The sequence below is a fragment of the Panicum virgatum genome, chromosome 3N (assembly GCF_016808335.1).
Source record: "Panicum virgatum strain AP13 chromosome 3N, P.virgatum_v5, whole genome shotgun sequence".
In the NCBI taxonomy this organism is placed as follows: domain Eukaryota; kingdom Viridiplantae; phylum Streptophyta; class Magnoliopsida; order Poales; family Poaceae; genus Panicum; species Panicum virgatum.
Genome location: NC_053147.1, coordinates 23,966,633 through 23,978,178, shown reverse-complemented (window position 1 = coordinate 23,978,178; position 11,546 = coordinate 23,966,633). Strand labels below are relative to the sequence as shown.

Genomic DNA, 11,546 nt, shown 5'->3' with positions numbered 1-11,546 from the left:
CTCTTATGGGCACTTCGATCTCACCGATTTGAACCACAAAATCGGCTTTAAGCTTCTCTGGGTCGGCCATAGGCTTCTGCTCCCCTTTCTTCTCCTTGACGCGATACTCGAACCTTGGAACAGGAGCCTCGCCCGGCCTCTGATGAGACCGGTCTGACCGGTCGGAGGTGACCGGTCTGACCGGTGCAGCCTGCTGCACTGGACCAGATTGGCGTGGTCCCAATCGGTCATGTACTGGTACTCTGGAGCTTTCCCCCTGATAATGTGGAGGATAAGGCATCGTAAAATACTGCATCCATATCCCTTCATGCTCCCACACCGGATTTGTTGCATTTGACGCCGGTGGCATCCATGGCATGGTAGCATACATCTTCTGAGGAGGATACAATGTGACAACATCACCTCTGCGCCTGCTGAACTCCCTCCTCGGGGACGCTGGACGATCTTGGCGCAATGGTGATCGCAGTCTCTTTTTTAGCGGCCGATCGTTTTGAACGGCCTTTGTGTACTTGTTCAGCAACTGGTTGAAGGTGGGCTTCTGATTAGTAGCTCTTCCCTGCACCTTCACCTCATTGGTCTTCCAAGTACCCACTTCCGGACGTTTTGGCTTGAAAGTCCGGGGACGGTCACCCGGGCGGTTTGACTGGTTTGAGGAACCGGTCTGACCGTTTGGACCGGTCTGACCGGTCGGAAACAACAGTCTGACCGGTCATGCCTGATCAGCAGACCGATTTTCTGGTGGAGAGCTCCCTTGCCCCCCCAGTCTGGGATTCTTGATAATGATCTTCAGAGTACTCTTGCCATCATCAGTTTTCTCTTTGATAACTTCTCGGGCAAGGATCTTGTCACTTGTGTTCATCGGTCTTGGATCACCGATGACAGCATGCTTCCCCTTGGCTCCTTCGGCTTGTTCCGGCCGAATGAGCACCTTTGGATTGTTCAATTCCAGCGTATGAACAGGGAAAGGAGCTTTGTCAATCTGCATCTCAGAAAGTACTAATCGTCCTTCATTAATGGCCGATTGTACCTGTCGACGAAAAACATTACAATCATTAGTAGCATGAGATGTAGAGTTATGCCACTTACAATATGCATGTTGTTTAAGCTTGTCGGGAGATGGAATAGCATGCGATAATCGGATGTTACCATTCTTAAGCAATTCATCAAAAATCTGATCACATTTAGAAACATCAAAAGTAAACTTCGGCTCCTCCTGCCGATTCTTTTGAATCGGCTTGAGAGACGGAACCGAACTGGGTTTGGCCTTTGATGGCCAAACAAATTCAGCGGCATATACTTCCTTACTATCATCGTCCGAACCATCTGAATCATGATCAAGCATGTGTGTGTTGGACCGATGAGGCTTGAAAGTATCTTTGGCATTTTTAAGTTTAAATTCTAAACCCATGACTTTGACTTGCAAAAAATTCACGGTATGATATTCAAAGCCCTCAAGTTTCTCTTTCGAATAAGAACGTAAACCATTAAATGCCAAATCCGCCAAATCTTTTTCGAAAATCATCAAACTAAAACACCGATTTTTAATTTCTTTAAATCTTTTGAAATAATCCGAAGAAGATTCATCACGTCCTTGCCTAATCGATGTTAAATCCAATAATTTCGCTTCGGTTTCCCCACTAAAGAAGTGATCATGAAATTTACGCTCCAATTGAGCCCAATTGCGAATAGAGTTAGGAGCAAGTGAAGAGAACCAAGTGAAAGCCGTTCCAGTCAAAGATAAAGAAAATAAACGCACACGTAAAGCATCATTAAAGCCAGCTTCCCCTAACTGCAATACATATTGACTAACATGTTCCCAAGTTGTACGAGAATCATCACCATTAAATTTAGTAAACTCGGGAATACGCCAACCAGCAGGAAAAGGAGTGAAATCAAACTCAGCGGGATAAGGTTTTTGATATAAACGTGTAGTACCCATATCCACCCCAAGCTTACTCTTAATCGCATTCGCCAGATCCTCCTTGAACTTAATAAGATCGGCTTGATAGTGCTGGCTGGTATAGAACTCAGAAAACCGATGTGCATTAGGATTTCCATGCGCCATCGTCTGTAACGAAGTTGGGATCGGTCCTTGATTAGGTCCAGATCCCTGTGATCCTCCCGCTACAGCAGTAGTGCGGGGCGGTGTATAAAGTGACAATTCATTAGTTCGGCTAGGGGCAGCCGAACCTGGAATTGTCTCAAGAGTCGTTGACGACGGCACTGAGTAACCGGTCTGACCGGTCGGATAACCGGTCTGACCGGTCGGACCGATCTGACCGATCTGTGGGACCGGTCTGACCGGTGCTGTGTGCACGGTCGACGGTGGTGGGGTTTGGCCTGGAAACGAGTTCGGCGGCATACCATAAAGTGGTTCAGATGTGAACTCATGGGTAGCCGAACTCGGATCTGATGAGTTAGGATCTGACATAGGTTGTTTACCTTTAAGCGCATCAACATCACTACTCAATTTAACTAAAATGTCATCTGTAGCAGCTTGTGCAGCAATAATCTTCTGATCCATTAAAGATGACATCCTATTAAACATATCAGATGGAGAAAGGCTTACATTGGGGATCTCTTCAATCTTATCCTGGTTAAGCTTGAGAGATGGCAGCACGAACTCCTCCACCCTTTTGACGAGGCCACCACGATCCTTCTTGAAGCCCTTCAAGAATTGTGCCTTGACGTGCTCCTCCACAAGAAGGTAGGCCTTGCGTTCCTCCTCGGTGAGCTCCTCCATGGTAGCTGTGATGATGTTCTCCTTGTTGATTTCTGAAGAGCCCATCTTTTTCAGGGAGTAGATCAGATCGGTTTTAAAACCAGATTAATCTCTCCCCAGCGGAGTCGCCAAAAAGTGTGTTGACACAGAATCGCTCCAACACACTCGAATGCGCTAGAACGCGCGACGATCGTCAAAACGATCAACACAGCGAAAACCCTGGGCGGACCGGTCTGACCGGTTTCACCGACCGGTCTAACCGGTGCAGGCAGGGAACTCGCGAAGACCTAGAACAGCGAGCTCGGGAGGGACCCCGTCGGAACTCGTGATCGTAGGGTTGCTCTGAGGTCGGCAGGCCACTCAGAACGTCTTCAAACGCCGCCGGGACGAAGGAAGAAAGCAATCTAGGGTTGGAAAAGGTTAGGGTTTGAGAGATAAAAGTAATGCGATTTTTGTATTGATTCGATTGGGAATAACCTCAATCGGCCTTAGCCTTTATATTTATAGGCCGGGGAAGACGTACCCCTTCACGAGTAGGATTACATGAGGACTCTTTACAAGAAACCTAATTCTACTCGGACTGTACAGACCCAACCGGTCTAACCGTCCTGCCCGACCGGTCAGACCGGTCAGCCTCAACAGATGCCAAATTTGGCTGTCAACATTATGAAACCAGTAACTCACATTTGCCGTCTTTATGCAGGGAAGCAGCTTGAGGCACGAAGAAAACATCAATCATTTCCTTCTGTGTAGTGCACTAGTGCCCACTGCCCACATCCTTTGATGTGATGCCGTTTAAGAAAAAAGAATTTCATCCATAGATCTAGTCTAGATACTAAACTTCTGAAGTAGCCAAGCCACATGAACATGAAGCACATACTGCAACACAAACAAAGCCCCATGATGTTGACATATACTACAACGTGAAACCAGTAACTGATGCTAGAGCTCACAATGTACCTCCTCCTGCTTAAAGTCCACGGCTTCTCCTATCAAGGCCCCTGAATTTTGCCGTACGTTCGGTTGATTGCATCGGAACAGCACGTCACGTGATCGTCGTATCGCCGTCAAGATCAATTTCTCCATGAGCTAGCGCCCGCGTCAAACGGCAAAAACCCAAGCGCTTTTTGAAAGCCAAAGCCAAACGATGAAACGACCACCCCCGACTCGTGCCGAGACGCCACCCCGCGCTGGGTCGGTCACGCTCACGCGCCGCGCACTCCCTCCTCCCCGCTCGCTCGCTCGCCTGCGCACGCGGCACCACCTCCTCGTCCCGGCCCCCATTGCGCGGCGCGGGCGGCAGCGATCGCGCGCGGGGGAGCCCTAAACCTATCTCCGGAGGGGGGCCCTGACCCCATGCCGGGGCTCGCGGACAGCCGCCTGGGGAGCTTCGGCGGCGCGGCGGGCGCGCCGTCGTCCTCGGCGCAGGCAGGGAGCGGCGCCGGCGGGGGAAGCCGAGCGCCGGCGAAGGGGGGAGGCTCGGCGAGGGGCGCCCCGGGGACCGCGGCTTCGGCGACGGCGGCGGCGCGGACGGGGGTCGGGCGGGGCGGCGGCGTGGCGCGGAGGGCGGCCAGGGGGGTGCTCGCGGCTCTGCTGCGGAGGCAGGCGGTGTTCCTCTTCGCGCCGCTGCTATACGTCGCCGCGATGCTGCTGTACATGGGCTCGCTCCCGCTCGACGCCGTGCCGCGGATCATCGCGCGCCGCCCGCCCGGGTCGGTGTACCGCAGTCCGCAGCTGTACGCGCGGCTCCGCACCGATATGGACGCCGACAACTCCACCGACGCGGTCAGTCCTTCCCTCCTCTTTAAACGTTCGCTGCCGCGTCTCAGTTTTGTTTGTGGGGCTCGCAGTTTGGTGCAAATGTTTGGCCGTACTGATCACTAACTGCGTAGGATTGGACTCTGTGTGCAAATGTGCACTGCTTCTGCGTATGTGTTGGTCGAGCTGACATGGTGTACTGTGCGCGTAGCGACTGGTAACAGTTTTGATTATTTTAAATTTTGTTGATCAATTCGGATTGGAACCTGGTCTTCGTCCAATAGTATGGAATGACAGTGGGGATGTGCTTGGAACTTGGGGCTGTGTGGTGACATGAACAACCAGTTTCCCTCATCTTCTGAAACTTGGTTTAGGTTATCAGATGCCGTAGAATATTATTGATCCTTGTTACCTTATAAGATCATGAGTTAGTTTAGTCAAACTAGAGCAATACATGAGTTAGTTTAGTTTTCAAATAAAAATGGTGTAGTTTCTGTATCTATCAAACCAGCTCTCATAAGTGATGTTGATTTCATTTGTCATGGAGAATATTATTGCTCCTAATAAAAAAAGTAGCATTCACATGCATAATTGGATACTACAAAAGGAAAATAATGTGATGCCTGAAACCAAACATTATACTCTCATGATCAAGAGGCTCCACTGACAACACAACAAGCAAACTTCACCTGCATTTCTGGTGTTTAAGTGTTCTACATCTCTTTTACTGTCATCTTCACCAATATCTACTCATGTCACCCGCAAGTCCCTGTAACACCCATTTACTATGTCCTCAAATGAAACAATGAACTTCAGAAACATGAAATCCATCACAGGCCTTCCCTTTTCTCATATCAAGTGGAATAAAAATAAGAACATTTGAATAAACTCTGAGTATGTCTAATATGCATCTATTTACACAGTTCATTGCAACACCCTACAAAGGATCATAACTGTATGGCAAGGTAATCCAGGAATGAAATAGAAACTTTTGCTTTTTTTTCATTTTACTTCTTGTGAGTGTTGTGGTGGTTGTGTGTGCGGGTGTGCGTGTGTGTGTGTGTGTGTTGGAGGGGGGGGGGTTCATCAACGTAATTTTCTGCCTCTTAGTTTGTATTGTTGTTCTCACACTGTCGTATTTTTCTAGCTAGCAACTGTATGGAGGCACACTTACAAAGGTGGCACATGGCGGCCCTGCATAAAAAATGGGACAAATGGTATACCATTTTCTTGCTAGTTTTCCATTTGTCCTGACTCTTGACTAAATATGATACATCAGCAATGCAGATTTCGTGTGTTTGTTATTTCTAATGTTGTTTGTTCCTTCTATATGTCTTCTTTTAGGGTACTAATAATGTGTCTTTGATCTAATTCAAATTATTTTGTTCCTTTTCTGATGTGTAGATTGTAAAACCCTTAAATATTCAGATTTATGAAAGAAAACCTTCTTGTATTGAATCATTCCAAAAGTTATTTTACGTGGTCTTATCTTTTGTTTTTAGAAAATAGCCTGCTGTCATGCACAGTTGCATTGTTATTGTTAAACTGCAAACATGAGATCTGCTACTGCTTATTATGCTCCACTGTAATGGTTTTATCATAAAACTTACAAGCAGCGCATAATAGGGCTATGGTTCTTGCATACGATTGACAAGTGTTTATTAATGGTTAACTGACCATCGTCCTAATATAAGAATAGCTTTCTTCCTTCTATGATTTGGGTTTTACTAAGTTCACACTGGGAAGAATCAGATGTGTTACTACTTACTACCTCCAGTGTTTCTTTTATTAAGGTCATTGTGTAGAGAGTATTCAAACCATATTAATTTTGCATAGGACATGTTATTTGGATAAATGGAAATTATGAGTAAATATCTTATAAAATTTACCCCAATAGTATCACATTTTGAGAACCTTTTCGGGACATGCTACAATTTAGTGATTAGTGAAAGTGCCATTATATGAATCTGTAAAGGCAGAAACATCTCGGTTTTCATTTGTGACCTGAGGCAATTGTGTTTAGAAAACTGCATCTTGCATGTCTCCCTATCTCTCACTCATAACTTACTCCGTAACTTCTGTTAGGTTTGCCTGAATCAAATGGCTACATATATGTTGAGGCAAATGGTGGTTTAAATCAACAAAGGACATCGGTAGTCACCTTACTTCCGTGGTTCCTTGTTACTACTTATATTTTACGATCATTTATTTATAGATATCTCGAGTTAATAACTAATACTTCTCATTTATTTGTTTTTCAGATATGCAATGCAGTCGCCATTGCTGGTTTTCTGAATGCTACTCTTATCATCCCAAATTTCCATTTCCATAGCATTTGGAGGGATCCTAGGTTTGTTTCCCTCTCCCTCTCCCTCTCTCTTGAATCTCTAATTTTGTTTGATTGGCTACATAGTTGCATTAAATTCTATCATTAACTCCTGTAAATTAAATAGATTTCCCTCGGTTCATGATGTAAAACCATAACGTGCCATTTTCTTATACTATGCATGGTGCTCTTGTTTGTTGTTAATGTTAGAGATCATCTTTCATTTTACCTTTTGAAAAACACTGTTCTAGTAATGTTTGAGTTTTTAAGTTTTTTTAGGATGTTGAACTTGCTTTTTTTTTAGAAAATGCTTTGTCAGAATCTCTCTATGTTCATTTTAAAATGTAGTTTTTTTATTACTGTACAATGTCAATTCAGACATAGGGAGTTATACAACTCATCTCCCTGCACAATGCACAAAATCATGTCGATCTGAAATTACTTGTGCAATCTGTTGCTAGTTATTGACTGCACAAGTACACCCTAAAAGGACCAAATGCCAGTCTTGGACTCTTGGTTATTATCCTTGTTTGCATGTCATATTGGGAAAACTTGGCTTTAGTAACTGAAATGCGGTTTCTTGTTATTATTGCTGAGAAATTTCTAAAATAATTTATATCAAATGAATTCTAGGAGGATAAATTGCGGCAATATTTAAAATTGTGGGATTGCTTTACCTATTGTTGGGTGTCATACATTTGTGCTTGGTTAGATGACTCTGCCTTTTATTGAGCTGTTCCACTTTCTACAGGTTCTTTGACTACTCTGGTGGTTGTGTAAATATAATTGATCATTTCTGTGCACTATGAGATTGAGCTTCTTGTTAGCTGATGAAAAGACTGCCTACCAGTACTAAACTTTTCTACTTGTAGATTGTGTTAACAACTGACCTTTCGTTTTGGATACAGCAAATTCAGTGATATCTATGATAAAGATCACTTTGTACAACATCTACAAAATGATGTTCGAGTAGTTGACAAGATTCCTGACTTTATAATGGAGCGGTTTGGTCACAATCTTAGCAATGTTTTCAATTTCAAGATAAAGGCTTGGGCACGTATTCAATATTACAAAGATGTTGTTCTTCCAAAATTAATTGAAGAAAGGTGAGTTTAAATACAGTTCAGTTACTGTTTCTTGAATTTATGGTTGCTATATTGATCGTGAGAATATGGTGCTTTATTATTATTTGTGAGTTCATTCTATATCTTGTCATTACTCATCAGCTGCTTGCCTTCCATATGGTTTAACTAGTTTACTTATCCAAATTTTATAGCCTTAATTGTTAATGCAACCTTGATCTAAAAAATAATTGTTAATGCAATCTTAGAGCTGTGGAGACGCACGTTAGAGTCGAAAGGGTTCAGACTTAGTAGGACCAAGACCGAGTACATGATGTGCGATTTCAGCGCGACTAGGCATGAGGGGGGAGACGTTAGTCTAGATGGGCAAGTGGTGGTCCAGAAGGATACGTTTCGGTATTTAGGATCGGTGTTACAAAAGGATGGCGACATTGATGAAGATGTTAGGCATAGAATTTCAGCTGGCTGGTTGAAATGGCGGCAAGCTTCTGGCATCCTTTGTGACAAGAGGGTGCCACAAAAGCTAAAAGGCAAATTCTATAGGACAGCAATTCGTCCGGCGATATTATACGGTGCAGAATGTTGGCCTACAAAAAGACGACATGTGCAGCAACTGAGTGTAGCAGAGATGCGGATGTTGCGGTGGTTTTGCGGGCACACACGGAGGGATAGAGTCCGGAACGAAGTTATTCGGGATAGGGTCGGGGTGGCACCAATTGAGGAGAAACTTACTCAGCATCGGCTGAGATGGTTTGGACATGTCCAACGAAGGCCTCCTGAGGCGCCGGTGCGTAATGGGATCCTTGAGCTAGTCGATAATGTAAAGAGGGGTAGAGGTAGACCTAAACTGACGTGGGATGAGTCGGTTAAGAGAGACCTTAAGGATTGGAACATCTCTAAAGAGATAGCTTTGGATAGGAGCGCTTGGAGACTAGCTATCAATGTGCCTGAACCTTGAACTTATTTCTTTCGGGTTTCATCTCTAGCCTACCCCAACTTGCTTGGGAAAAAAGGCTATGTTGTTGTTGTTGTTGTAATCTTATTACTATCATTTACTGAAGAATTTAGAGATGCACTGCTAGTACTCCGGATATGAACCTCTATATTTGTAACCACTGCAGCCTATTTATTACTCTCGCTATTGTATTAGTTAATTCATGTAGGACATCCTATATTAAAAATCATTAATGTTGCTCGTAGTTTCTCTTCAACTGTATCCTGTTAAATTTTTTCTAGACTTGATCAGTTCTTTCGTTTCTTTGCCATCAAAGTTTCTCTGGCCTTTGGCTTGTGGGACGCCAAATTTCCAAGAATTTTGAATTGCTGCCAGTCCCTTTTACATTTACCAATATTTTTAATTATGCACACATATGCCATCATTGGCATTGGCACACTGATTTCCCTGTTTACAAGGACACTGCTGTTTAGGTAGGAGCAGAGCTGATTGCATCCAATTGGAAGTGTCGTTTTTATATTGTTAAGTATCATGAGGTGCTCAATTCTATTATGATGCGATTCTTTCTGATGCTATGCTCTATAGTGCAGATTCATCAGGATTTCTCCTTTTGCCAACCGACTCTCATTTGATGCACCTCCTGCTGTTCAACGGCTTAGATGCTTGGCAAATTTTGAAGCCTTAAAATTCTCTAAGCCAATTGTGTCTTTGTCTGAAACCTTAGTTTATCGAATGAGAGAGAAAAGTTTTGAAAGCGATGGAAAATATATCTCAGTGCATCTTCGTTTTGAGGAGGTTGGATCTCTTTCATGAACCTTTATGCTTATAATATTTGGGACCAGGGATCCAGCATCGTGCATTTAATTCTTGATGCATAATATATTGATATGCTGCCAGTGGTCTGAAAGGATTATGGCATCTCTAATTATTATTTTGCAGGATATGGTTGCCTTCTCATGTTGCGTTTATGATGGTGGTGATGAGGAGAAGAAGGAAATGGATGCAGCCAGAGAAATAGGTTGGAGAGGGAAGTTTACTAAGAGAGGACGGCTAATAAGGCCAGGAGTGATCAGAATGAATGGAAAATGCCCTCTTACACCTTTGGAGGTACGTCTGTATGTAATATCAGAAGCTGAAAATGTCCTCTTAATGACATTTGAGAAATTTGTTTTCAAGCACATTTTGCTGCTCTATGCTCTGTTCATGTCTTCTACTCAGTTTAAGACATATTCATTTAGGATTGCAGAATGTCTTGAGGATTAGATGCTTATGTTATGATAGGTCGGGTTGATGCTTCGTGGAATGGGTTTCAGCAATAAGACTGCAATCTTTTTGGCGTCTGGAAAGATTTACAGAGCAGAGAAGAACATGGCTCCTCTTCTTGAAATGTTTCCTCTCCTACAGACAAAAGAGACTCTAGCATCAGAAGAGGAACTTGCACCATTCAAGGTAGGGTTTATAGGATTAGCTAAATTTTCTTGTTCTGTATTTCTATATGTTTATTGTTCTGAAGTGATGCATTATTACCAGAATTTCTCCTCAAGGATGGCTGCTATTGACTATAGTGTTTGTGCCCAAAGTGAAGCTTTTGTGACCACACAAGGTGGAAATTTTCCACATTTCCTTATGGGTCACAGGAGATACTTGTATGGTGGACATTCAAAAACAATTAAACCAGACAAAAGAAGGCTTGCCGTACTCTTTGATAACCCACGTATCGGGTATGATGTTACTCTATGCCCATATGTTATTTTGCTTTAGTTTGGGGTCCTAAGCACTGAAACCCACATTCTAGGTCGTGAAAATCACAATTTCCATTTATGTGCAGGTGGAAGTCATTGAAAAGGCACTTGCTTAATATGAGAGCACACAGTGATATTAAAGGAGTTGAAATGAAAAGACCAAACGAATCTATATATACCTTTCCATGTCCTGACTGCATGTGCCGGCTGAACAGAACAGAACACTCAAAACCCAAACACAGTAGATAGTACTTCATAATCACAATTCCATAGACTAACCCTATTATTTATGGCATTCAGTTTAATTTGATCATTCTTCATGTGATGCGTGGCCCTTCATTACTTCAGCTGCAAGGTAGAGTTGCCACAGCATTAAACAGCAATTCATTCTCCTAGGTGGCAGTTTTTCCTTATATAGCACGTGCCAACGTGGAAACCCCAGATTCTGACAGTACATTGACTGACTATAACCTCAACAACAGATCTAACACCAGTAGGCTACTACTATTCATTGTCAAGGAAGTATCACACGGTTTAGGGTAGTATTGCTCTTGTACATGGTTCGTTAGCAGTCTGTCATCACGTACAAATTTTGAATGGAAGACAGACAATGTAAATGTCTTTGTTTATCATCCTTCTCAATAGTCTCCTTGTATTCTTTTAGCTAGTGCTTCGTTGTTGTAACTGTTTCTGACACTTATTTTCGCAATTATATCAATGGAAGTTGCCAAATGGAACTTGATTCTTGCTTTGTCATTATAGAGACAAGTTATCTGCTTATTTGCAGTATGTTTTCGGAAGCTGCTTACTGGTGATTTTTTTAATGTCATTATGATGATCAGGCGTCTAAGAATGACCTTCAGGTAAGGTACATCAAGCCTGGTCTGAAGTGCTATTATTTTTTATTTCATTCTGTTTTGGGTACATCCTGAACTGCAGCATCAGCACTGCAAGCTTTGAT

The 11,546-nt window shown here is 43.3% G+C and overlaps 1 protein-coding gene across 1 annotated transcript; it reads left to right on the top strand.

The window, feature by feature from the left end:
• The first annotated feature begins 4,285 nt into the window (after positions 1–4,285).
• On the top strand, positions 4,286–11,327 carry LOC120665248 (protein ESMERALDA 1-like). Its single transcript, XM_039944748.1, has 10 exons — positions 4,286–4,507; positions 5,628–5,697; positions 6,566–6,633; positions 6,742–6,830; positions 7,715–7,912; positions 9,434–9,638; positions 9,783–9,950; positions 10,125–10,292; positions 10,374–10,564; positions 10,672–11,327. Exons 1-10 carry the CDS (start codon positions 4,367–4,369, stop codon positions 10,832–10,834), a joined length of 1,461 nt encoding a protein of 486 aa, XP_039800682.1. The 5' UTR covers positions 4,286–4,366; the 3' UTR covers positions 10,835–11,327.
• The last annotated feature ends 219 nt before the right edge of the window (positions 11,328–11,546 follow it).

What these genes read in the sequence shown, in the direction of transcription:
- LOC120665248 (XM_039944748.1), top strand. Translation starts at nt 4,367, where the DNA reads ATGCTGCTGTACATGGGCTCGCTCCCGCTCGACGCCGTGCCGCGGATC. An exon ending in CCAAAATTAATTGAAGAAAG is followed by an intron (nt 7,913 to 9,433) that starts GTGAGTTTAAAT and finishes TCTATAGTGCAG; the next exon opens with ATTCATCAGGATTTCTCCTT. An exon ending in TTTGATAACCCACGTATCGG is followed by an intron (nt 10,565 to 10,671) that starts GTATGATGTTAC and finishes ATTTATGTGCAG; the next exon opens with GTGGAAGTCATTGAAAAGGC.